General features: G+C 39.2%; 1 protein-coding gene across 1 annotated transcript; it reads right to left on the bottom strand.

The window, feature by feature from the left end:
- Positions 1-138: 138 nt before the first annotated feature.
- Positions 139-27218, bottom strand: PSMB7 (proteasome 20S subunit beta 7). The gene is made up of 8 exons (XM_056352878.1): positions 27096-27218; positions 26890-26983; positions 26475-26572; positions 26024-26164; positions 24650-24765; positions 16846-16904; positions 2351-2502; positions 139-370 (listed from the first exon to the last, which is right to left on the bottom strand). The coding sequence occupies exons 1-8, from the start codon at positions 27155-27157 to the stop codon at positions 259-261; spliced, it is 834 nt and encodes a 277-aa protein (XP_056208853.1). The 5' UTR covers positions 27158-27218; the 3' UTR covers positions 139-258.
- Between the last annotated feature and the right edge of the window lie 129 nt (positions 27219-27347).

The raw sequence follows: 27347 nt of genomic DNA, 5'->3' as shown, positions 1-27347 counted from the left end.
TTAGGGTTAAGTAACTCATTTCCACAGCACTGAAGAGAGGGGGTAAGATGTGCAAAACCACTGCAGCAAGCAAAACATTTTCAACAGTGTAAGAAGGGAAAAGCAGCGGCAGCAATCAGCGCCACATAAAAACACTAATGAGGAGAACGGTCAGAACCCTCTTTATTCTGAATCAGCCGTGTGTTTCTCTTGGTGCGGGGAGGCTTCTACACAACTAGCGCTGGTCTCCAGTGATGCGGAAGGGCTGCACGCGATGGCTCACGAAGTGTCCATCGTTTGTACAGTTTCATCCACCACCTCAAGTTCCAGGAGCGCTACATTCTCTGTGAGAACAGCAGTAGTTCCTTTTTCACACTTGTATCTACCATACCTGTTAAAGAAATAGGTGAAAATTAAGCGCTGGAAGATGGCACTATGCAGGAAAACTCATTTAAAATTTTAAACCTCATCAGCTTTCTCTAGAAGTTTCCTATAAAAATCCACAGTAAGTAAAGGAACTACCCTTACCGCAAAACCCAAACTTACTGCAATCACTGATGAAGCTTCAGACAAACCAGCTCTTTTAGGAAGCACACAGTGGTTAAACAAATAAATTGCCAAGTAACTGGAAAGGCTACTTTATAGAAATTAGCAGGATCTCACTATAGCATAGGATGTCCTAGCTGTGTACCTTCACTCAAAGAACAAGCTATTTATTTTTTTTCAACTCTAGAATAATTCTATCAATGTATTAGCTTTGGGTGTCTGTGCCGCAGTTAGCTAACACTGAACACAGCCTGTAATCAAGCCACGCTTCTTAACTGCATCTGAGTAAGTTGTCACCCTTTTCACCCATTTATGGAGTAGAACCCAAAATCTCACTTAAAATGTGTAATAAGAACTCTCTCCTAACTGCCCAGCTATAGACATCTCCACTCAGAAGGAAGCATTGTGCTCACAGAGCTGTACAGCAAGGAATCCGAAGGACCCTTAACTGCAGCAGTGTGATGCTTTGTGGCACCTGCCTTAAAAAGAAGGGGAAAGCGATTCCTTTAAACTCTACTGTTTTGGCGGTGGATTGAGAAGTTGCACAACTTCTACAGGTACCATAAAAGCACGCAGTGCAAAATCTTTTAGCTGCCTGGGGGGCTGTGATTTCACTGATAAGGTGATGTCCACCAAGCAACATAGCTCTGCTAATGCTCAAGTTTTGCTCACTTTAGAATTTCTTCAGCACTGTAACCTGAACGTTCAGTCTGACAAGATCCCATGATACACAAATGGTATACCTGGTTCCCAAAGTGTTCCGTACCAGACTGTTCATGACAGAAAATTTAAAAGTTTCGCAATTACTGCCTTAAGGAAACTAGCGCCAGAATAACAGCACCTTTGTGAAGGATTTGCAGTAGTCTCACATGCTGTGCAACCCTTCCGTGTGCTTTAAGGAAATGAACCCTGAGAATGCTAAAACAGGGGGGCTGTACAGAAATCTTTTTGCTATGGCTTGCCAAATAAAAGAGCCACGGAAAAAAACGCCAGAAGTTTCTTCAAAATGGAAATGGTTGAGAGAGGACTTCGATTAGGAAAGCATGAATGCTTACAAGCATTTTTGGTAGTCTGTTTATACATGAAATGGGACTTTAGTCCAACTGAAAAAACAAATCTCATGACTGCTGTATTTAGCTATTAACCGTAAACTGTCCTTTCAACACATCATAGTATATTCCTGGACAATTGTGGGGAAACTGTAGTGATCAAACCAATGTCTTAAAAAACAGTCTTAAAAATCTTGCATAGGGCATGTTTTCCAGCTGCTGGCTAGGAAGTCTCTCCAGACACAGAATAAACCACAACCTGGTAGTCACAGGCTGGGGTTTGAGTTTTCTCTTGGGTTTTGGTTTTGTTCTGCAGCGAATTCGTACCGAGTGCCAGGTTGTGCTGCCCAGTGCTGCTTTTTCAAATCCCCACGCTAAGACTGGGCAGGACAGCAGAGGGTAGAGTGGGGCCACTGGTCCTTCTGACACCACACATTTCAGCAAGAACACGGCAAAAAAGATGATGTTGCTACTTAGAATCCAAATACCGCTCAGTCACAAATGTAAAACTGTTACTTCCTCAAACTGCTGGAAACTCAAGAGCAGCCTCCTGGTGCAGTGAAGTTGTGGCAGGTGAGAACTCTTGTCTGTTTCCTTCATGCATCTGTACCTGCCACCAGCAGCATCTATTTAGCTGCAGGTACAGCCATTAGGTGTGTTTTGTTTAGTTGAAATTCATATACAGATCTAGAGATTACTCTGACAACATTCAGTATTACAGAAAAGAGGAACTGCTGGAAAAAGAACAGATAATGCACAGCTTCAGGAATACCAACCTTTCCCCCTTTTTGTTGGCCACATCATATGGACGGAGAAAATCCAACTTGTTCTTGCTTATAACGCAGATATCGATGTTGCTGCCAGAGCCCAGATCATTGTATATGCCGGCTGCAATGGCATCTCTCACAAGCTGTTTGGCTTCCTCTTCCTGGAAAAGTCAGAAAAGCTGTCACTGCACGAGCACTGGCATTTCACAGAGATGTTTGCCCATGTGACAGTGGAAGCTGTGGAAGCTGTGAGCTCTCAGAATAATGCACGAGATACCAGCACCTTTTTAATCACCAAAGTACTGCAGAGCAGTAACCGTGGGGCTACCTACAGGGCCAGCCTTTTGTCCTGTTCATGATCCACCACCCCCAGGACAGGTCAGACTTGGTAAAGACAGACAAGGAAGCAAAATTAAGATTTCTGTCTTAATGAATGGAGAAAATAAATTTTACAACCTGTACATTACAAGTTCCCTATAGTGCCCTCTGTGTAACAGCTGCATACAAATTAAAGATCCATACTAGTCCAGTTAACAAGTCTTCCCTAGACAGGAACTATTTAATCATCCTCGGTAGTACCAAAATTATTTCTATCATTTTGTAACATAGCTTGGTTGCAAAATTTCTTCAGCTCATCTTAATAGTGTTGCAAAGCAGCCTTGCACTGTACTGAACTGAACTGGCTAGTATTTTTAATTCCTGTCCTGAACACAAGTGCAGAGAATTTAAAGAAACCTGCTGAAAACACTGGTCAAACTAGGTACCTGTGTCAAGATACTGCAATTTGTAGTGAAGTTCTCTCCATTTAAGTGAAGAAATTTGAAAAAATTTGCTACAGCTTCTTACACTTCAGAATTGTAACTAAAGCAAAATATATATTTAATAAGGTTCATTTAATGCATACTGTATATATTTCAGAAGCGTGTATTTCTAAATGACTTTGTACAACTAGTGGAATATTTGCAACAAAACCAGAGCAGAAAACTGGAACAGGAAATAAAGCTCACTATTTTTATTGCTTCTGAAACCATATATTAATCCTGCAAGAGTTCTCATGTTTGCTTTCTTACAGGTTTTGTGTATCTACCTTCTTTTCAAAGGGCAAACACACAGCTGCTAAAATATGCACGTGGCATGGAGCTGAGAGACATTTACTACAAGCTACACAGGCTGAACCTGAGCGCAATTATCTGCGTTAACACAAACACAAGTAACATTCAGATGAGTCTTCTACAGTGAAACTTTTCAAATTCATCAGGCTCTCCATTAAAATATTTTAACAGCTCCATAATAATAATCTTCATCCTCCCCCAATAAAATGCATGAATGGTATTGATGTGACAGCATCTGAAATACAGGTTTTGCTACGCCCGGTGGCATTTGCCAAAGAGGCAGCATTACAGCTGCGCTGGCTCCCTCTACAGATCCCAGCAGGGCTTATTTTTATTTCAAAGGCAGCTCGCTGAAAAATAACCGATCAGATTCAGCGCTATTAGAAATCGTCTGATAGAGCCAGTAATTCCTTAGTTTTGCGCTGTAATTGAAGATGCCGAGCATGAAGAAATATTGCCAAACAACTTTCTGGGTGTATCATTTTAAATACTGTAACAACAAGGTACAGGCTTCTGTTCCCAGTACCCATGTGCGCCTGTCCTTGCGACAGAAGCGACGCTACTGCTTGACAAAGCCCTCCAAGTTCAGTGGTGGGGGCGAGCCCCTGTCCTACACCGCTTCCCATGGCACCGTATTACCTGCTAAGAGAGAAAAGCAGCGAGGATGGGTCCTGCACCCTCAGCTCCACTGGAGCCTGTGCAGAGCGAGCACTAACGCTCAGTCATCTGGCAAAAGCATCCGAACACAAGGACAACAGACTGTGTCCACAGACACACACACCCACTTCAATCTTTTCAGTAGCCTTTCAGTACATACCAGAGCACGTAAGACCCCTTATTTTTCTCAAACAAACAAACAAACAAACTTGAAAATGATGACTACAGCACGCCTGTTCCAGTGAAGAAAGAATTAAGACAAACATATCTACGAACACAGAAATGTGGACTCTGTTTTAGCCTCAAGTAATTCACAGCAGTTGCAGCTCAGCTCAGCTCACCCAACACGATCGTAACTGCGTGGTAAGTTTACCATGATCGCTTGTCATTGCTGATACCTCACACCTTTGAGTAATCTTCCGCCACTAGACACCACGAAGCAAAGAGCAAATATTCAATGCTGATTTTGATCAATGAAGCTTTTTAAAATCTGCTTCGTTTTAAAGGCCTTGGCGTCCCTGCCAGTATCCTGCCACATGAAAATAATGATGCTGAGACCCACAGCCCGCTCCTAGAACGTCTGATTCAGACAGCAGCTGCACAAGCCCCAGCGTACCAGTGCAGCTGAAGAGGAGCCCAAAATTAGCTCGGCTACAATCACGTCTGCTCCCTGTGCATACTCCACATTCTCCAATGGCCCTCTATAAAAGAGCTTGTTAATAACAGTATTCCTGTTCTAACAGCTTAATTAAGGTATTGACCAGGAGGGGGGCATTTTTTTCAGTAAACTATAGCATAAATTCTTATTTCACTCCCACTTTTATTAGTATTACTCTTTTTAAATAATAATATGAATTACACTTTCTACCAAGCTGACTATAAATAAACAGCCATGCTGTAAAAATAATAACTCCTGTATCTTGCTTCAGTGTTTTTGGTAATAAAACTCTGATAAGCAAGTATTTCCTCTTTCTGCTGACAGAAGACTGCTTTCACTGATTTGTTGCATGCTAGAGGTATTTTACTACTATAGTGAAAGTGAATATACTAAACCAAAACAAAGTATGTGTAGATGTTTTAAAAATTGTTAGCAAAACCAGAATAATTTTAAGCTATTATGTAAGTGTTAATATAAGACAAGCACCGCAGCTTAGGAAAACTAAAGCAGGTTAGTAGGGGCTTGTTTCACTCTGCCTTTAATCTTTTTTAGACAACACTGCATATATTCCAAAGTCCTCTCACTAATTTAAATTTCATTTACTTTTTAAGATGTACTCTATCAGCCTACTGTTACCAAAATAGTTCTAAAAATACCCAGTACAGCCAGTAGAGCTCAGCTGTAACTGCACCAAGGCATCCCCCACACTGAGAAAGTCCCAAATGCAATCTCGGCTCTTTCATCTGATATAGTGCAGCCTAGCTCATGAACCTGGAATAATTTTAATTGTAGAAAACGCTGTTTCAGGGCTGTTTACTCCTCTTTTCATAATTTAGGAACAGAACCAGAATAGCCACAAAAAAAATAAACAAAACCACCAAAACCCAGAACATTCCTTGATGGAAATCCTGCACTCAAAGTTCTAGCAAGGCCTATTTTACAGTCGGGGGTTAGCATGGAAAGTGCTGACACAGTCTTACATGCAGGGGCACGAATGAGTCGCTGTAATAATTAATCTTAAAAAACCCTAAAAGTTCAGAGTATATAAAAGGAGCACTTCCTACTTTATGGTTGCAAAGACCAAGCTAACTGGGAATATCATTCTCTCGGGTCCACGCTGCTTCTTAAATGAGATTACAGCGAGAGTGATGTACTGCAATGCGAGTCAGTTGTGACAAGCAGCACTTTATAGAGCTATCTGTTTGTCTCCATCACCACATCACACAATGTGTCCCAGGACTCCAATGTGCAACTCCATTTACCACTACATGACAAATGGGCAGCACTTGTAAAAGGCGCAAAGAGGTCCAGATCAGCCGTGTAATGGTCACCACAGATGTACTGTGGTGCTTGAGGGGGGAAAACACAGACCCCCAAGTTCATTAAAGTGACCAGTAATGGATCTTTCAAAATGTGTCTTAGGAATAGTACAGTAAAGGCTAAAATAAATAACTCAGCATGGAAGGCTAATCTGAAATGGTGTTTGATAAATTATTTATAACACAGACAATTGTCTGCATTTAATATTGGCGCTACTGGTAGCATCTTTAAAAGATGATTTATGTGTTGTAATGCCATTAAGCTTTATATGGGCCCACTGCTGGCTATAAAGTCTGCTGAGATTTAGAGAATGAGTTTTAAACTGTCACTGCAACATCATAGTAGATAGAGCCTGTATTAAATCTTTACTTTAAACCTGTTATCTGGAGAGTTGCATTTTGTAGACACTCAAGAACTGATAGATTACCTCTCTACAGCTGCTATGCTGCAAGTCCCAAACAGCACCAATAAGGAACTTTTACACATTATTCTTGTATATGACTTGAAACAAGTTTCTCTTCTCACTTAAGCGATTTCCAGATTTCAAATGCTACTGAAGGAAAAAAGAAAAGAGACTTTACCCACAGAAGATGTGGGTATTTCTACATCATATTAATACTCTCTTTACTAATAGCTTTTAAACAAGTTTATCATTATGCCTCCGGCAGTAAAGGAAGCAGCTGGAACAGCTTTGCGAGTATTATTTCCTCCACATTTTGTAACTTCACAAGCAAGTTAAACAGGAGATGCCTTTTCCAGATTAAAAAACTGTAGAGAGGATTTTTTTTTCTCCTTAAATTCTTACTGAAGTGAAACTAATACCTTCTACAGGTCAGCAGTGTGCTGTTAGATACGTGATTCATACTGCAGTTGTCTAATAGCAAGTCTTATCAAGAATTTGAAATATCATGCACAACGAGTATTACTACAGAATGACAGTAACATTTTTTGTAAAAATAAAAAAAATTATAACGCTTATCACAACTGTCTCTTACACCAGAATGAAATTTGTTAATATTATATAGTGTAAGAAGTTGATCCTACTTAAAAGTGGGAATCCACAAGACCCACATGGAAACAGAAGGGGGGGGGGGGGGGGGGGGGAAATCAGAAGCTTCAGGAAAGACAACGATAATAAAAAATAAATCTATATAGGAGTGTTGGGAATTTGGGGCTAGGAAAGCGATACCTCTTGAAGGACATAAGCACCTACAGAAGCATAATTAGACTTTGGAAGAGTAATCGGCAGACTACAACATGTGAGAGGATATGTAATTCTGCCTGTAGGGAGAAGCTGTGGTAGAGATCAATATGTAACTGGAAGCAATGCTAAAATCTGCTGGCTAAGTCCAAAGAGATAACGAAACTGAGAAGCAGCAAAGTACTTTGCGTTTTTCGCGTAAAGGGAGGTTGAAAGACTCCATTAGTGAGAATGAATTTGTTTTGGCTATCTTTTGAAGCTGGAAAGGGGCTGGCACATGTAATTTAAACCACTCAGGTTTAACAAGTCTTCACCAACAAAACAAACAAACAAAAAAAGTATGCATTTCAAGTAGTACCTCATAAGCAGATGAATGACATACCTTGTTTCCCAATTTATTTATTTTTTAAATAGACCTATGCTACAATCAAGTCAAAATAGTTTGCTTTCCTCTCATCTTGGATCAGGTGAATGAAATTTAAAAGTAGTCAGCCTTTTCTAGCTCCCCCCCTCAGCCTTCTTCCTCCACCATCTTTTGTTTCTGCTCTAAAAAGTCACAAAGGAAGTTAGAGGCGGAATGCTGAGGTTTAACAGTCCAACAATGCAAAACAGGCTACGTGTGATGAATATGTAGGACAGGATTCCAAATCAGAGAAAACAGGATTAAACTGACATGCCAAATGACCACAGCACAAAGAAACATTTACAAGATAGAAGTTGCAAGTAGAGAGAATTAAAGCAACGATCACACCAAAGGCAAAGGGGTTATGAAAATCAGAATGTGTAAGATCAGCAGCATCTGTGAGACAGGGAGCTGCAGAACCCAAAAATGGGTCCTGGGAACAAACACCAGTTTGTGCGTAAAGAAGAATGGGCAGAAGTTACCAGAAAATTCCCAGCACATGATGGAAAAATTAAGATATCTACAGATACCTGGGACTAAAACCGTGCCCTGTATAGGTATAAAGATGGCATTGCCTCCATTCTACTGAATTTCAACTGTACGGTATTTTGGAATCATGTAGGCTCTAAAGAAAAAACTTAAATCTAGATAAATATATACCTTCAAACATTACATACAAATGTACTTAGTTTTACTTAACAGCTGTTAAAGACTAAGATAAACAGAAATTTAGTAGTTTCTAAAGCAAAGGGGGGTGTGTGTGTGAAATGATAACTCTATTACTCTGCGCGTTATATAGCTAAGTTACTTTAAATCAAGGTAATGTGTATCATGTTATTTTCCAGTTCTGTTTCCACAACCTTGTTAACAAGAAACTGAAATGCTCCAAATCCTGAAACATTACTTTCATTCACTTGCAAGAAGGCAAGTGAATGACTTAGTATTTGCACAACAAACAGTATCAAGGACTCACTATTAAATACAATTAGAATTTTCTCTCCAGAATGCAACCTGTTCAAACACTGTGGAACATGCATTCTGTTTGGACTGGTAACTTCAAATAAGTTTATCTAAATTCTAACTTCTCTGCAAGTTAGGAAGCTGGACTTCTGTTTAAAAGAAAGAGGGGAAAAAAAGCAGAGGACAGTGAGTTACATACATGCTGTATTTCCTTGCACCACTGTACTACCACTCCACTCCTCCCTGGGCGCTTTCTCAAACTCAAGTCCACAGAGCCTGTCTGCGCCACCATCACCAATACTGTACATTAAAAGATAAAAACCCAACCTGCTTAAATCCCTGGATTACGAACTCATCAGGTTTAATTAACGTGCTGCCTACTTCACACACAAAAATACAGAAAAAATCGTTTTGTTTAGGAAGTAGAAATCTTCAGCACAAACAAATATGGCACGGGCAGGAAATTACACACAAAAAAAATCAGAGCATAGCACTGACCTCGCAGTCTTGTCAAAACTCAGCAATCTGAGTTTTTTCACAAATGCACCTATATTCATTCATTAACAGATCACAGATTCATAGATCAGGTGATTCCCTACTGCATTTGATGTCAGTTTTGTTGTGAATAACATGTTAGTAAGTGTTTATTTTTCTAACTGTTTTCTACAAAGAACTTTTCAAATAAAATGCACCTTAGTCCCTAATTAATAGTCTCAGCGGTTACAGTTTTTTCATGTTCCAATGGTAGACGCCTGCAAGCCCAGACTCATCACCACCTCCCCCTTCCTGATATTGTACACCACACAAGTATAATAAACCATGTTAATATTTCATACCAGTGTGAAATATGCTGGAGTATCAATTCAACATCTGCTGTCTTTAGGGTACTGGCATCCCGCAGAGACACTTTCAATTTGTAATTGAGTTCTATACTGAATTAATCAGCAGTTTATCTTTTTTAGTAAAATAATGTCTTCCCCACTAACCTGGATTTACATTAACAATTTATGCCAAATTACCTGCCAAGGCAGGAAACTTATATGATTCGGAACTACTATTCAATAACATTAGTTCCTATATATCATTCCTTACACGAAGATTAGTACACTACATATTTCCAGTGGTATAGAATTAAATTATACAAGCTTCTCTCACAACTAAGGGATTTCTTTTAATACTATTCCTATGCTCTGAACGAAGAACAAATAAGAAAATTCATTTAATCCACTACTACTTATGTCTGAGTGAACTTCATAGTTTTTTAGGGAACAGATTCTCAAAACAAAAACTTGCTCAACAGGAACAGAGCTGTAAATCCTGCCAGGCTGCAAGTTCCACTCTAACAACACAGTATCCTCAGTTTTCTGTGCAGCTGCATTACTGCACAGTAACACACTGAACTTCAGCTACCAGAAAGTAGCCAGATATGTACACCATGCAAAAGATTACAGCTAAAATTAGTATATATTATTACTATCAAATAGTAATAATCATAAAGTATCAAAAAATTATTATTCAGCAATAACACATCTGGCTTCAAGTAAAGCAAACCTCCATTCATACAACTACTACTTTACCTCTGGGGAAAACAAAACTACAACCAAACCCAAAACAAAACCAAAAAAAGAGGAAGGGAATGAAGGCCAGCATTTTATTTGGAACAAGAAGTCTTGGGCCCTCTGGTAATTTTTCCTTCCTAATACACCAAAACGCTCCATAACGCTTACTGGCTGGGAGAGAGTCTCCCCTGACAGCCCCAGTGACTCCCACCCTCTGCCTCCTTCCCATTCACTCTTCCCTGCTCAGACAGAAACTGCGCTCTGCCTCCACAGCCCTCGCCGCAGGAGGGGCACTCAGGCTTCATGCCATGTGAAATATTTTCCAGTATGTTTTGCCTGTGTTCTGCAGTTATGGGAGATATACAAACTGAAACAATTTAAACTGGAACACCTGCTCCTGAGAAATGCATCAAAAATAATTACCTGTCCTACATCTACCCTGTGCAATGAAATGATCTCTTAACATGGAGCTCTGCTTCTGACTAGCTTGTCTACATTATTACATACAAAGTTTAAGTGTTACTTTCATAAAGGTGAAGAAATTGTGGCTCTTTGTCATGCAGCAAGGCCCAATTTAAACTAAGGTAAAATTTATTTCCATCGATATAGTCTGTAAACAGAAAAGTGGAAGGTGCTACTGGGTATCACTGCTAACCCAGACTGGTATTGTCAGCAGTTTCCCACCTGATTTCTGCACAGAAATTGTGCTTTGATATATTCAGAAAGCACACCTCAAAACACTTCTCCAGTAATCCTAGCCATTCCAGAGCACATCTAGGTAGCACATTTTAAATCAGCCTCGTATTTCCTGTTTAACGTTGGTTCCGCAAAGGAAATCAATCCAAGGCACAATCCTGGCAAAGAAGATGAGAACCGTACTAACTGTCCAATGTGTCAAGCAGGTTACCATAGAATAATTTTAATCTAATCTAAAAATAAGAAACAGCATGATAAGCCTTTATTTTCTGGATGACTGTATGCACTAACCTGACATTTACCCATGGAAATTCATGTCTCTGAAGGAGACAATAACACAGGTATGTAAGGAAAGCATGAAATCTGTATTGCCATGAGCTCTGTCAGAAAAGGCAGTGAAGATATGCCACTAGCAGTCTCAGTTATTGTCACTGGGTAATGAAATAAACAGATACACAGAGCACAAATACAAAGTACTTATTTTTGTTCACGGCCTCAGACTCCCCCCCCCCCCCCCACTTCCCCCCATTTACTTAATCTCTGTGTTTGACACCAACAGGGGTTCAAGTATCTCAGGCAGGCTCTCCTGCTTAACTCTGATAGTCTGGCTTGATCTCTATTGTCTGCTGTCTGAGTTCAGCCGACAAACCTCCCAGCAAGTGGTCACCTTCCTATGGAGTCATTAAACCTCTGAATGTCAGCTGGTGGGATTAGCCTGCAGACTTCCACACCTGAGCCCTATGGCGGGGACACAGGCATTTTGATCACCATCACTAATGAATACAGAATTCATATGCAGCTTGTCATTGCTCTTGAGCCTTGAATCACACAGATGCAGGCTAAATAAGACTGATGAGACAACTATTGTTGAAGATTACAGAGTTTTGACAGTTTCCAAAAATAGCTTAGTATTATTGTCAGTAGTTAATAAACAAAAATAATACCCACCATATTGAGGGACAGTAGGAAATACGAGCACAGAAACATTTGAATGATCTGTATGTCAGCTGTTTAAATATGGGAGAAAGTGACATGTTTTCATAACATTTTGTACTATGCCTGATGTATTTTTTTTTTACTGAAATAAGAGGTTCAGAGTGAAAGTTGCATTTAGACTACTTTTTACTTTGACACAGCAAAGATCATCAGCAGATATTGAGCATCCAGCTGAATGCATTCTTTATGCCTCAGCCACTTCACTCTGGGGCTATGGGGCTATCAAAAGTACCTCAAAAATCAGTGGCAAAACCAGAAACAACTGGGGGCCAGAAGAGCCCGAGTCAACACATTTTGCAACTTCCAGTCCTCCTCCTTCCTACAATTTCTTTGTGAACACACCTAATCTGACAGCTGCAACTATTAACTGAAAAAGGTCACTACCTCTGACTCCTCCTGTCTGCCCTTCATTTCTCCTTTTACAGAGGACTACCCAAATCTGCCAGCTGAACTGCTCGTAAGATTGCTCCCTAACCCGTGTTTGTCAAAACCAAACAAGTTGGCAAAAGTAATCACTGCAGAATGATCACAAAAGCAAACCTGGCCAACAGGTGAAGGAGTGCAAATCTCTGGCAGGACAGCAAGATGCTGTTTCAGACAGCACAGCTGCTGCAGGAGGCTAAGTGCCTACACTCCAAGTGGAATATAGTCAGAACAGCCCCCTCTTATTTTTAATCTGTTCTTACTCCTCCAGAGTATTTTTGGTCTCATTCAGAATCACTTGACTTTCCACCACACTTTAAAAATGTTATAATAAATGACTGTAAATATAATCTCACATTTTCAGAGTGATCTATTTTAGAAATAATTATTAAATATGTGCCAGACTACCTCATTCCATTTTTTTCCCACCTCCTCCATTTCCCTGAACTCACCACACAAAGATTTACTTCCCTTTCCCCACAACAGTTCTGCTTTTTGTGCCTTTTACCAATTCTCTTCCTTTTGGATCCTCTTCTTATTAAACCTGGCCATTTTGGTGAAATACCAAAGAGAAATGAAGTTACAAGCAGCCTGTTTCCTTACTTAAAGATGACGCTCTTGTCAGAAGGCTAGAACATAGCCTCACCGTACATCAAGTAATTCTTCTACAAAAAGCTTCTACTTTTCAAACAGAACTCAAATACTAGCATAAAATAGGTAATACCCCACACACACATCCCTAGGAGTTCAACAACCGCAGTTCAGATAACCCAGAATTCTAGCATTTAATAGTGTAGACATTTTTTTCCCCAGATCATGATGGTTTCCATATCCACTGACTCGGAGTATTTCTTTACTATTGTTTAACACCAGAAGGCACGAATGCATTTGCAAAATCTGGCTGTAAGGCTTAAAAACCATGTGGCTACTCTATTGAAACACTACTGAAAGAAAAATTGGCTGCAATGAAAGATCTAAGCTCAAAACACTCTATTAGATGTGCTGTTCTTCCACTTACGTTTTTTAAACTAGATCTATAGCTGCCCGCATGACAGATTAATATTGTTCCACGGTAGTTAGGAGCTTGGCATTACATTTTTTGAAGCATCTACAGGCCTTCAGGGCTGAAAGTGTTCACATCTTCAGCAATCTATAATGGTTCCTCTAGAGGCCAGCACTTGCTTCATAATGAAACATGCCTCCATAAATCAGACTGCAGAAGTGGCACTTGTGTACGTCACCATCTATCTTCACAGTTTCTCTGAAGGATGTTGGGTAAAGATCATCTCCCAGCATTGAAACCAGGGAAAGGACCATCACAGTTGGCACTGATAAAGCATGTGCTACTTAAATCTGAAGACACACTAAGTCTATGGAAAAAAAACACATCCTGCTGGTGTTAGCATGCCTCAGGCAGTGGTAGAAGCTTCAGCAACTCATCTTCAAAAGGCAGAGAGCCAAGGCTCTAGAAACCTGCAAAAATTGGCTAAGCCTGCAGTCTTCTTTTTTATTTTTTTAATTTTTTTTTTATTTTTTATTTTTTTAAGTTGAGCATCTTCAAAGTCTACAATTCTAACTGTAGGGCACAGCAGCTGCCACTGCAGATTTGATCCTCTCAGCTTTTGGCAGCTCTCAACTTGAAATTCTAGCAAAAGAATTTTTCAAGTTGCTATTATTGCCTGTCATGGATTTATAAATATTGTGCACTATCTGCTGTGGCATGGCTCTCATGGGACACCAGTGCATGCCAAAAGCATAACAGAATGAAAAACAGTTCCTATTCTTCAAATAAATGCTAATTTTTTTTAGCTGTGCTCACACGATGCGTTTGGTGATCAGCTTCAATAGTACAGAATATATATCAGAGGCAAAAAAGCTGATTGTCTTTTCCAGTAGTATTCAGCTGTTACTTTCATTAAGCTTGTTTAATTACATTCCAGATGCTAATTTGCAAGTCGATACCAGAGGGTGCAGGACAGTTTGCCTTTGAATCATTTTTCTGTGATGTGATGGTCTTGAAGCACACCACTACCCTCCAGTAGCCCTAGCAAGATATTCTGACAATTAGTGCAAAAGAAAGCAGCATTGATCTTGACAGAAAAATATTAATCCTCTACCCATTTTATTAAATTAATCTCCAGGAATTTTAAGTTTATCATTATTGCCATTTCATAGCAAGTTTTATGTAAAAATATATATAGCATACTTCAGATTTATTACATTTTAATTTCAATAGAAGTGTTGTTTGCTATTTCATTACTTTAATGGAAAAAAAACAAACAACTGACTTTAAAGGTAAATATTTTCAGCTGGCAGCCATAACAGAATATGAAGAAGTGTTAAGAGTAGGGTTGAGCTCTATCACCCGAGACTTCGCTGGTTTAGTTAATACGATTACTGAATATCTAGTAGAAACAAAGGAAGGGTTAAGGTGCCTGCAAGTCTCAAAGATCCAAGTATCTATTTCAACAAATGGGTAGGCTGCATTGCTACATGCTTGTTATAACAGTGACTATCTGATGCCATTTATGGTTGTGTATGAAGACAATTTAATTAGGATGACCTTTCTAAATAGAAAAAGATGGAGATTTACCAATCTTTGGTTGCTCTTACACAAAGAATGACTTAAAATATAAGCTTGAAAACTAGCTGAGCATAAGATGAAATTTTTAGTTTCATAGCACAGCTCTTTGACATTTGTATCTTTTAAAGTGGACTATTATGCTGTAGCTGTTGATTCCAAGGATTTGTAGTTCATATTTTCAGTATGAATAGCACACATGCCAAGCGCACTGTCACACAAGAGGATGGAAAAAGAGAGATACTGTCATTCTTACAGTGGCATGAGGGGAAGGAAAAATAAAAAGGTAGTCCACCTCTATCTAGGGGTTCTTCCTACCAGTCATCTAGCATAATGCTACTTACCGAAAAAAATTAAGCGCCCATTAAAAATATACCAGTATTTCCAATAGCATTTATAAATATACTAGAGGCCAGAAGTCCAGTATCTTCAGATACTGCCCAAAATACTGCAGCAACACAGGAATCCTAATCTTATCTCCATTTTTGTAATTCTGCACACCTGCAACTATTTCATATATATCTGACAGGAACCAGTTGCAGGAGTATTTAGAAAACTGCTTAACATTAACTCTTAAGCAGTTTAACAGAAAACTTCCCAGAAACAAGTTTGTTTGGGGGATGGAGTTTTTTGGTTTACTTTTGGGTGTTGTGGAGTTTTTTTGTTGTTTAAGTTAATTGTTATTATATGTCAAGTTTCTTCAGGAGATGTAATGAGGTAGGACAACAAATTTTAAGTTTGATTTATCAACTTTAGAGAGTACCTCAGTGGACTTACAGGACCTTCACCTGAAAATACAGTGCATTTGAAGGGGAGGAAGTGATCCACAGCAGCTGCATGACAAAGATGAGGAACATCTGAAGACCTTTTCTGAAATAAATCAACTGTTTCCTTTTCCACATTATTCGATACTGAGCAGCTGTAAGATTTGTCATACCTGCATTTTACACTGAAATGGCTGCAACTGTTAAGTGTTACAAGTCATTTTTAATGAGTTAAATTTTCATTTGTGTTCAATTCTCATTTTTTTCTTTACTGTGAAATTATTAATCAATTGGAATGAGAAGGAGCATTCACAGAAAGTCAAGAGATTAATGTGGTTTAAAACAGGGCTTGACATTACCGAGGCATTTTACAAAATACACTTACAGAACGCCCTTTAATTGTTTTGGGTTTATTTTCATCAATAGTCTGTCTGCAGAAAAGTGGATTTTTCACTGGTTTAGTTTAGCAGGCACTGAACATGGTGTAACTAAGCGTAAGGAAATACCACAGATAATACAAAAATGATGTACTGCATACATTCGTAACAGAATAGCTTGTTCTGATCTTAATCATGACACTCCAGCTTTTAGCTCTCCTGAATGATTCTCTATAATGAACAATGTTTTCCAATTTTTTATCAAGATCATCAGCAGAACACAAACAACCCACAGCCTTATAAATCTGATAATCAGTCTTTAAGTAGGTATTAAAAAGTGCAATTACTAGTTCTGAACGTACCCAATCAACCAGAAATCTAAGTGGTTTCATATACTACTTGAACATTTTTTATTTTACAATCATGCATTCTCTTTTCAAGACTGAGAGGGAAGGACTGACTACTGCCAGAAAAACAGCAATATTGACTACACAAGAGCTGTTAAATTCTTGGAGTCAGCTATAATCAGTAAGCTGTATGTTTTTAGTTTTCACCTATATTCAAATCACCCAAGTTTTTCCATATATAAATTTGCAAGAAGCTACATTCCTTTAAATTTATTTACCCATCAATTTCTACAGCTTTGCAGTAAGCTGACATTAGTACCTTTTAAATGCAGGGAACTAAAGCAGATTTAACTTTTTTAAAGCTTCAAACCTTTTAAATTCTTATAATCATAAGGATGAGGAGGACTGAGGGAAGAAACACTGAGGTTTAACAAAAAAAAAGTTTCTTACCTCCATGTCTGGTTTGTATTTATCTTCAAATACTGCCATAGCCGCTAATGATCCAGAACCTATAGTAACAAAATTAGGACACTTATTTAAGCAGTGTATTTAGATATAGCTTTTTTTTAAAAAAAAGAAAAAAATGTATCAGCAGCAGAAACCAGACTGAAGTCTACCTTAGCTTATTACACACTCTAAAGCATCTACCCTCTTTAAGTCCAGCACCTAATTTAATCCTAAACTTACAGCTAGCGTACACAGACTTGTCATGGTCCGCATTCTGACAGCCTTTTTCTTTTTACTATTTTGAACACTAAGATATGAAAATGAGGTTTAAAAAAGAGAGCTAACTGAATGCCACAGTTTGTAATTCCTACTCCTCCATTTCTCCTGTCCCACTTTTGTGCCTGGCCACATTAGAGGGTATGTCACTTAATACCAAGACACTCGGAATGAATAGATTGCTTTAACGAGCTGCCCTGGCACAGTCACCTTTACACATGGGGATGAGTAAACTAGCAATGGTAATAGGGTAGCTGGCTGCTGCCATCAGGTTATTTCTCATACCTACTTTTAAACAGTTTATTATGCATTTACTTTGTGCCATTATTTTTACACTGAACAATAACAGCTGAAAAGACAAAACGACAGATATGAAAACATGAGTTTAATGTTACTTCTCTTAAAGGATGCAGTGCAAGTGCAGTAATGGAACGGAAGCCATCTCTACCCCAAGCACTGTAACTGCAGCTGTTATAAATGTGTTTTCCATAAAATAATGCAAAAAGCAGTACAATACCATTTGAAACTGTAAACTTGCTTTGTTCAGAAACGGTGAGTCTTCAGGAAGATATCTTGTCTGTCTGTGGCCCTAACCATATTTCAGAGAGCACTACTTTTGGGGAGTGAATAAAGTTACCTGCAATTTTTTACTCCAATTAGAAGATTTTTTGGCATTTATTACTTTTTAACTTGTTTTGCATACTGCTATCTGTTTAGCTGGGTCACAGAGAAAGCCATATTTTCTATTTAAAATGATTTGTGTATATCGCTTGACCACCTCAATGGTTTAGTGAAAGAAAAAGGCAGCGATTAAACAGTTTCAAATGAGGTGTCCTGCTGATTTTATCAAGTCTGCTGAATGTATAATGAAAAAGGAGAAGCTGACAGTGACACTGTTGAGAAAATACAGACTACCTTATCTGAACCATTTAAGGAGGTCCAATTATAGATCAAATTTAAAGGGTAGAAACAGCAGATTTACAGACACAAATCAATGAACATGGTAATCCCAATGAATATGACAGATATTCCTGTTACAGAATATTGCTGTGGTTGAGGATCATTACCTTTACAGTACCAAATACATCACATCTAAAAGCAGTAGGACACTCTAAGCATGTACTTGTATTACAGGCAATGACTATTCATTTACACCTTGGAGCAATACATGACTCCATTTTTTTAAATGCTGAAACTGGAAAAAAGGAAGATTTTTAAGCAACTAATAGCAGAAATGAACTGCTGATACAAACAGCTGATATCACAGAACAAGTCATAAATACCAATCCTTCAAACAAGGTCAAAATAAGGTGTGTTCCAAAACAAATACAGGACTTGAACCATAAAATAATTATTCCTGTGGAATGACACAGGAATGTTTCTAGTGGGGGGGAATATCGGAGATACTGTCTCAAACGAAGACCACAGTAAGCTGCACTCAAATGAAAGCCCCTGCCATACGCAGAATGGGAAGCCTCAAACCTAGAAAACAATCTTACCCTTGGATAAGGGTCCTTTGAAAATAATAGAATATAGAGACTGAAAAGTGTGCAGGAATGAAGGTATAAAAGGCAGTATCTGACAGAAAATACTGCCTCAGCTACTGAGCTAAGAAGAAGTGGTCTTAATTTCTTAAAACTTCTACTGACAAATAAAAATACTGCAATATTTACATTATTGATCAATTTTATACATGGCTCAGACTGGATTTACTCTTCCAGCTCCTTTTTAAAAGAAAATTCCCAAAGATCCTATGAGCAAGAACTCAGCAGACTTAAGGAGGGGGAACCAACTTTATGTTACATTACATTAAATCTTTTTATACATAAAGAATTTCAATTAATTACCTCACTATGTTACCAAGAGCAAATAAATGCCAAACCTAATGTCACCTTTAAATAAATACACGCAGACAGTCCTATAATGTAAGTTTTCAAAGAGTTGTTGAAAGTCTTAATTAAACCTATATGCAGACATTTACATCTGAAAACCAAGGTCCCAAGGAGGTTCTAAGAGAACAGGAAGTAAAGCTAGAAAAGCTGAATAAACTCATTTGTTTTATACTCTACTGCTTATAAATCCTAAACATAAACTTTATAAGCTTGCATTTTTAAAAAAGTGCCTTAGCAAGAATCTCACAGCATAGCTAACCATTCTCTGAAAGAACAATTTGTAATCTTAAATAGCACAATGAAAATTCTTTACTCTTACTAGCACCAGATGTAAATGTCATGCTTTTAAAAAGACAAATGTATGTATACTTCTGAGTTTCTCCATCAAAACAAATAATTTGCTGTTTGACAACAGCAATATGAACTGTTTTTAAAAATACTATTGATGTGTATATATTCACCTGCAGCACATTAACTACAAAACCTCCCTCAATCCCCCTATTTCCATTGCTGGTGGACTGAAACCTCAACACTTGACTGTCCACGCAGAAATGCAGAAAAATGCAGTAAACAGTTGCTTGTGAGCTTAGCTGCAAACTTCACTATCCAATTACACAACTTCCGTCTACTTGTCAAATTCCACATACAATCCAAACAACTCCACAATGTTCCAAGGAGTCCGACTGACTTGTGAAAGCTATGCATTGTAACAGGAGAGCTGGCAATAAAATCTATGAACTTAAGTAAACATTGGAAGCATGGTTTTCTTATTGCAGTACCTATGAAAGTACAGAAAACTTAGATATTAAGGGTCTATGGAGAACTTGTTTGTACGTGGGAAACAGCTGTTCTCTTGTCCATGTATTCAGTGCCCACCAATAATTCATTTTTAACAAGCATGCTTTGCCTTTATGTAGAAACAAGTCTTAACAATTCCCAAACATAACGTCTGGAGAAAGATAAAATCCAAACATTGCAAAACACCATCTATTAAATAGAGATAGATGTTCCCACCTCATACATGCACTAACTGATTTAAGTCACTACCAGTTAGGAATTCAACATTGCTGAGATGCAGCAGTTCAACCTCAGATCTATTAGAACATTCAGGAAAGCTGTGAGATGATGGGTCATTAGTTTCTTTAACTAAGCTCAGATTCAAAGTAATACCAAACCAGTTATTTACCTTAGGTAACTTCGGTTTGAAATCTTACCAACACACAACCAATGCAGAAATAGGAAAATTTTCTTTGCTGTACTTTTTTTTTTTTCACATGTTGGAAGTTTACAACTGTTCTGTGTATGAGCAATAATAACAATTAAAGTGTAATTGGTAAAGTCGTCATGTATTTGTATTATACAACATACAGGAACAAAACCCTTTGCCTACATTTTTTTAAAGCCACTAACTGCTATGAACGGTTACACTTCAACAAACACGATCATCAAGACAGAGATGCCATACCAATTCCAAAGAACTTATTCTGCATACGTTTTCAGTAAGCTACACTGCAGAAACAAATATTCAGAAAATATTAATTGAGCATCTAATTACATAAAAATACTGATTACCAAACAAGTTATAAAAACCTATAGAAACTGAGATTCAAAGCTCTACTCTGAGGCAAATGCTTTTCAGTCTGATAATGAGCATGAACCAAGTTATGACACTGTAAGAGATTTTTATTTTCTTCTTTAAGAAACATTAGTCATTTCATAAGTTTCCACAGCTGTTATTAAAAAAATTCTGGACTCAACTGTGAGTTAAAAATCCCATCTGGTTGTTACTCAAGCAGTTGTACCATTTCAGTATTGATTTAAAGTGAAAGACAGTTATTGATACATAGCAAAACAACCCAGCCAACAATAATATCCACCATGTTTTGCAGCTGCAGTAGCTTTTCCAAAACAGATGAACTGGATCTTTTTAGCAGAACATTCATTGAAGACAACTTATTGCTAAGCACAGTCCATTTTCATCACCCAAGGACCTGTTTGCTACCTCAGCCTGCCACACTAGAGGATGTACAGAGCCTTGAGAGAGTAACATTTAGCACTTCCTAATCCATCACTGTCAGGGCTCCCTGACAGGGCATTTATTCACACACACTCATTGTTATTCAATTTGCTGTTCATTCTAGGTAAAAATTCGGTGATCTCCACAGCCCCATCGATCGGGATCATTTTTCACCCTGGTTCCTGGCTGAGGGGCTGAGTCTCAGCAGTGGTAGTGCTTGCTCTGCAGGACAACATTGCCAATGCATGAAGAGCTGATTTATGAATATGAAGCAACACTGGTACCAAGGGATTAGCTTTAGCCACCAGAGACTACTGGAACATACTTACTGTTTCCAAAAGCTGAACTACAGACTTCAAGTGCTTTAATTTTATGCATGCATTTCATTATAAGTCTTGGCCAGAAGCTTTCCTAGACAAGCCAAGCAATCAAGACAATCTTGCATCGTTTGCTGAAAACCAATTTTGTCCTTTGTCAGCATAAACAGTTTAATTTCATGTTTTCACTCCTGAGTAAGCACTGAGTATCTTTTAAATCTCCCTTGCAAGGGAGGACATCACTCTCCAATGCATTATAACACACAAAACCCCAATGCCTCGCCCACCTTTCCTATTTAATACTGAATTTCTATAAATTCACCGGCTCAAAATACCTACCTTGAGTTAATAAACTGCCCTTAGAACATCTGGAATAAATAAACATTAGCCTAGTCTAAATAAGCTCAAACTACTACTACCTCTGGATTTGACATTTGACACTTTTCCTCCTGTCTCAGCTCTATCTTTCATTATATCCATAAGCTAATCTTTTTACTAAAACGTATCCTAGTCACCAGAGAAAGTATCAGTGTACCAGGTGTTGAGATGTAAAGGACATTTACGCCAAGAAGGGCTCTGTTTGACAGCATGGCCAGAAGTAACATGCAATCACCAGACACAGACCTGGTACAGTGGAAAGCAAACTAAGTTTATGCTACAATGAATTTAGTCCACTGATACTCTACTTCCTACTTGTTTGAACTTACTCTGCTATTATGTTGTTTTTGAGGAGGGAAGGGGGAGCAGCCAGGATTTTCAGAAATGCTGCATTTTAAAGCTTTTAAAACATAGGCAGGGAAGTAACCATGCACGTATGGAAACCGTGTGACTTTATTCAGGCTATCAACCACTAGCAGCTATTAGTATAGAGTCAGTTTAGTTTTACAGTTTACTATACAGTATCAGGTATATGGCAATTATATAAAAAAAAGTAAATGCCCAATTCTTAAATCAAAGGCTGAACAATGACATCACATGACTGTTACACTGATTTTATTTGCCAAGTGATCTGCCAGTTCCTAAGGTACTGGCACCATCTATTGGTCCCATACCACCTCTGCAGAATTTCTGCAAGTTAATCAGTTTTCATTATACAGTCGACCAGATAATTCTGTTTAACAGCTGCACTGTTTTCGTAGTGCAAAGATCCAGAAGAAAAAAACTTTAACATTTCCAAGACTACAGTAACCAGCTGATTTATTTAGAGATGCCAACCATGAACAGAAAAATACTAACTGAAAGTTATATTTTCCTATCACAGAGTTAACTCCATCAGACATAGGCTCAATCTGATTTACTAATCTGACACACTTCATTTTCAGATCAATTTTCTTCTCTGATATATTTGGGCTCCACATTACACTTCCATAGCTCTACCAAAACAAAGCTTTCATTTAAAGTCATCCAAGTCTGCAAAATAAAACACAAGTCTGAAATGATAGTGTCTTCTGAGTGATCAGAGAGCAAAAATGATTGGGACCCTTGTTATGTTTGGAATTTTACTTTTTCCAGACATTCTCAGTAGGGTGTTAACCTTAAAAGCCACAGATGAAACTGCACAAGAATATTATTAGATCATAAGGTACTAGTTTAACCTCTTACCAGTGTCTCAGTGATACCTCTTACCATTTTTTAACCTTTATTCCCAGGTTATTGCCTATAAATCACAAAAGACTTCAGAACTAATCAAACAAGCTGACACTACTATTGAAAAATACTCCCTTTGCCAAAGACCGGGCAAGTTCTGTAATATTTCAAGATATGTGTGTCCTTCCCTTCAACAATGCATGTGTTATTTGCCTTCTCAAAAAAAATACAAGGATGATGGTGATCACTAAGACTCTCCTGCAAATCACAAAGCTTACTGTGGCTTATTATTTCAGGATTCTTACACCATAAGGGACTCTCCAAGCATCCCTCAATAATTAAGAAACAGAACAAGACATCTAAAGAAACAATTTTATCTAGGGGACACGAACAGAGAATAGTTATAAGACATAAGAAGAATGGCAAGTTAAATTCACAAATCAATATTAGAGACGAAGATTTTGTATTCTTTAATACAGTGTCTTCCTGACTATACTAAGAGGCCTCTAATTGGGTTGTTTAGCAAGATCACAAGCAGAAGGGTATATGCTCAAAAGCCACTTCACAACTTGAAATTACTGCTACTGCAAAGCAGCACTGAGGAGTTCAAAAGTTTAATTCTCTTCTGTAGGTATTGTTCATCTCCTTCTGTAGAACTGTGAAGTAACGGAGCAGCATTTCTGCTTTTTGAGTGAGACAAAGACATTCCACAAAAGCTACCTATAATTTGTATTCTGCTACCACAAAGTACTTGTTTCCATGTACTTATTTCCACATTCTTCTTTATAGTTAAAAAAAAACACAACAGCAAATTAAGAATATATTTGTCAAGATTCTATTTTACAATATATCCTGAACATTGCTTTTGTAATTGGTCTTGAGGGTGGTGTACATACTGCTAAAGAAGCATGCACAAATCTGTGGTTTCAGCTTTGAATATTATCACAGTCCCCAATCTGAAACTGAATGAGACATACACACAACTGTATACAGCTACAGCTCAAATTACTGCCATTACAGAAAGCGTTACATGGAGGGAAGAGCTGGGGTACCAACACTTAATAATCTGATGGTGGGTTACTATTGTCAAGTTGACCCCAGCAATAGACAGAACTCAACTTCTTTATTAAGAAGCCCCACACAGTAGTTAAAACTAATTATTATATGTAGCAAGTAAACCAGGTGTTTGGTTTACATTGTACACTACAATGAAGTGACTTCTTGAGTAAAATGTAACTGCTGCTTAGCCAGAAACACAGAAATACAACAGTCCCAAAGCAGAAGTAAAGCACATTTTGATTCCTAATGGAACTACAGAAAAGCTTCAGGCAGCATGCAATTCCCCAAGTGAGACTTCAAATGAACCATGAGTTAGGACTGTCTGCAAATCAAGTTTTTAAGGTTTTTTTTTTCCCCTCCACACAAAGTTCTCTTGCTTTAAGGTATCCTCGGGAATGCACACAGCAACTCTCCTAACACCAGTTTTTTGGCAGTTTAGATTTAAATAGTATATAGCCCATGTTTTTAAAGTGGTAGAAAATAAGCAGAACGGTGCATCTGCCTTAGAAATACAAGTACAACTTTGTATTTGAAGTCTGAGGTCTGTATAGCTCCCAGCAAACAACAGAATTTAAATAAAAACACTTTAAATAATAATTTGAAGTGTTTACCCTTTTTACCAGGCAGCTATGTTATAATACTGAGGGAGTATCACTTACCCATGGTAACATAGGGCAATTTGTCAGTTGATCCATGGGGATATATGCTGTAAAGGTGAGGTCCTGTGACATCTACTCCCCCTAACACCAGGGCAGCACCGATGTAGCCTTGATACCTAGGAGCAAACATTTAGATGCAAATCTGAAAGTCCACAATAAAGTTGTGATTCTTTTTAACACAACTTATGAATTTGAGAATTTTTCCATGACTATACCAGGTGCACCTCTGTAACAGAAAAGACTGCTTTTACTATTTGTGAGCAGCAGTTTTAATTAAAAGAAACTTACTAAAATATGGTGTATTTCAGTCTCAAGCAGAACAAGCAAGCAGGCTGGATGATATATTTGTGCTAACAGGGAGAGAACCTGGGTTAGTTTTCAAGCCTTAAATTAAATTCCTGTATCTGCAATTAAGTTTTTATTCGGATATTTTAAAGAAAATATATTCCTTCATTTCCCCCACAAGATGTTCTTGGCTGCTTTTAACTTCTTAGTTTACTGCTTTCAACACACCTAAGAACAGGCTAACTGCTTAGCAATACAGCATTAAGCAACCAAGCTGAACTGTCATCATTTATCTCAGTCAATTGGTTGCACAAAACATTTTCTTTTCATTGCTTTATTGCACCTTCCTGAAGACTTTCCAATAGTTTGACCAATCACTACCTTTAATACATTTACATCATTCTTTCCTTCTATTTCAACAGAATTTTTTACTTCTGTAAGAGACAGCACTAAACAGCACTGGAATACTTAAAAGGTTTGGAGAGTATGCCCCTAATGTAAGGGCACGTTCTACATCATGCTGCCAGATAGGAAGTTCAACTGCACTGCCTGTTTGCAATCTGTCAAGCGATGAGATGAAGTTTTAGGATAACTGCTGTACAACTTCCAAACATTTTACTTATTTATCTCACTACACCAATGGCAGACTTCCATACTAAAAGCTGTGAGCTTCAGATGGTTAAATACTTTATTTTGAAAGTAAAATACATTTTGAGGTACTGATTCTACTAGAAGTCACATGAAATTTTCTATTTTAGAAGTTCACACGTTACAAGGTTATTACTGGTCCAGCCATGTCACCACAGACACACAACAGTTTTCCTTGGTGTGACCAACAGTTTATTAAACTACTGTCCTTCTATTTTTGCCATGTAAACACTAGCAACACAGTACGACTACAGTGTCAATTCTCTAAACCACCACAGATTTGATTTCTATCTCAGCTCCAAACCCTACAAAACAAAGGGCAATTACAAAATCTTTTATGAAGGTGAAAGAGGCTGAGGAAGAATGCTCCTTCACAGGAGCTTAAATACTATACAGTGGTTTTAACAGCATTGTTAATAAGCAAGAAACCCATTCCGCTACCTGAAAAGCATTTGCTTTAGCATTCGATTAGCTGTGACAACTCTTGGAAGTCGCCCAGTAGATAACGAATGGAGCTCCAGATTGGAAGAAATCAGCTGAGTTGTCATGTCAGTATCGGCAGCTGTTCCAGCACCACAACAACTGAAAACATATTATGAGCAAGTTAGGAAAAGGTAAGGGGTACAGGTGAAACAACTCTTTGCTTTATCCAACTGCTAGAAGTTTTCTTATTGTAAAATTGAGGAAATTATGTTCTCATACTGTCAGTATTTTCAGAGCATGAAACAAGATAACCTGTTCAAGTGTAAATGAAATACTGAAAATCCCCAAGCCTCGCTAATCAGTTATCATTTTCAAGTACACCTTAGTGTTTGCCATCAGCAAAGGACACGGCTAAAAATCTCAATATTATTACCAATACCGTTACACAAAAAACAGGTTTTATACTTACTAGATATTAGGGGAAATGAAGTGTATTTTTGAACAGTTCTTGTCGGCAACAACCATTCCTTCCGTTGCTCTCGTATCTGCTCCGAGGACTATGCCATCCTGCAGAAAGAGAGAATTATCCCAAAGCCTCGCTCTCCAAAGGGGACCTTTCTGGCATCGACGGCGAGACCGGCTGTACGGCCCGGGGCAACCCGCGGGGGCCCCACCGGGAATGACTCAGCAGCGCGGAACCTCCACCAGGAGCCGCTTCCCGACGAGGCCCGCCGCGGGGCCGAGCGGCCTGCCCCCGGGGCCGGCGAGGGGGCGAGCGGCGGCCGCGCCCCGGCCCGCTCCGGCCTGGAGGGGCGGCCCACGGCCCGGAGCGGCCCCCCAGCACCTCGCAGCGGCCAGCAGGCCACGCCCCGCGCCCGCCTCACCTTGAAGACGACGCCGGCGATGGTGGTGCCGGTCTTGCGGGCGGCGGGCAGCCGCAGCCCCTTCTGGCCCAGCTCAGCCTCCAAGAGGTTGTTCCTGCAACACAGGGCAAGAAGTGGGGCCGGGCCGAGGGCTCCCCCCAGCCGCGGCCCCTGCGACCCGCAGCCACCCAGGCCCAGCGACCCGCCCGCGCCCCACCGCGCCTCACCGAGCGCAGTTATCGAAGCTGAAGCCGCCACTCGGCGCCTGCAGCACGGAAACCGCCGCCATTTTGCCGTTCCAGTGAGGGACGGGGGGGCCTGCCGAGCACTTCCGGGTCAGCCGCCGGCGCGCGCACGGGGGCGGGGTGGCTGGCGGGGGCGGGGGCGGGGCCTGCGGGCCCACCCACCCCGTCCCGGCGGCCCGTGAAATAGCGGCGGGCGGGGGGCAAGTACCCCCGGTGGGGACGTGCCTGGCTCCC

This window comes from Falco biarmicus, chromosome 9 (assembly GCF_023638135.1).
Source record: "Falco biarmicus isolate bFalBia1 chromosome 9, bFalBia1.pri, whole genome shotgun sequence".
Lineage (NCBI taxonomy): Eukaryota > Metazoa > Chordata > Aves > Falconiformes > Falconidae > Falco > Falco biarmicus.
This window is presented reverse-complemented; position numbering and strand designations above follow the sequence as displayed.

Coding starts and splice junctions, on each gene's coding strand:
- PSMB7 (XM_056352878.1), bottom strand. CDS start 27,157: ATGGCGGCGGTTTCCGTGCTGCAGGCGCCGAGTGGCGGCTTCAGCTTC. Junction 26,984..27,095: donor AGCTTCGATAACTGCGCTCG/GTGAGGCGCGGT, acceptor CCTGTGTTGCAG/GAACAACCTCTTGGAGGCTG. Junction 16,905..24,649: donor ATTGCCCTATGTTACCATGG/GTAAGTGATACT, acceptor TTGTTACTATAG/GTTCTGGATCATTAGCGGCT.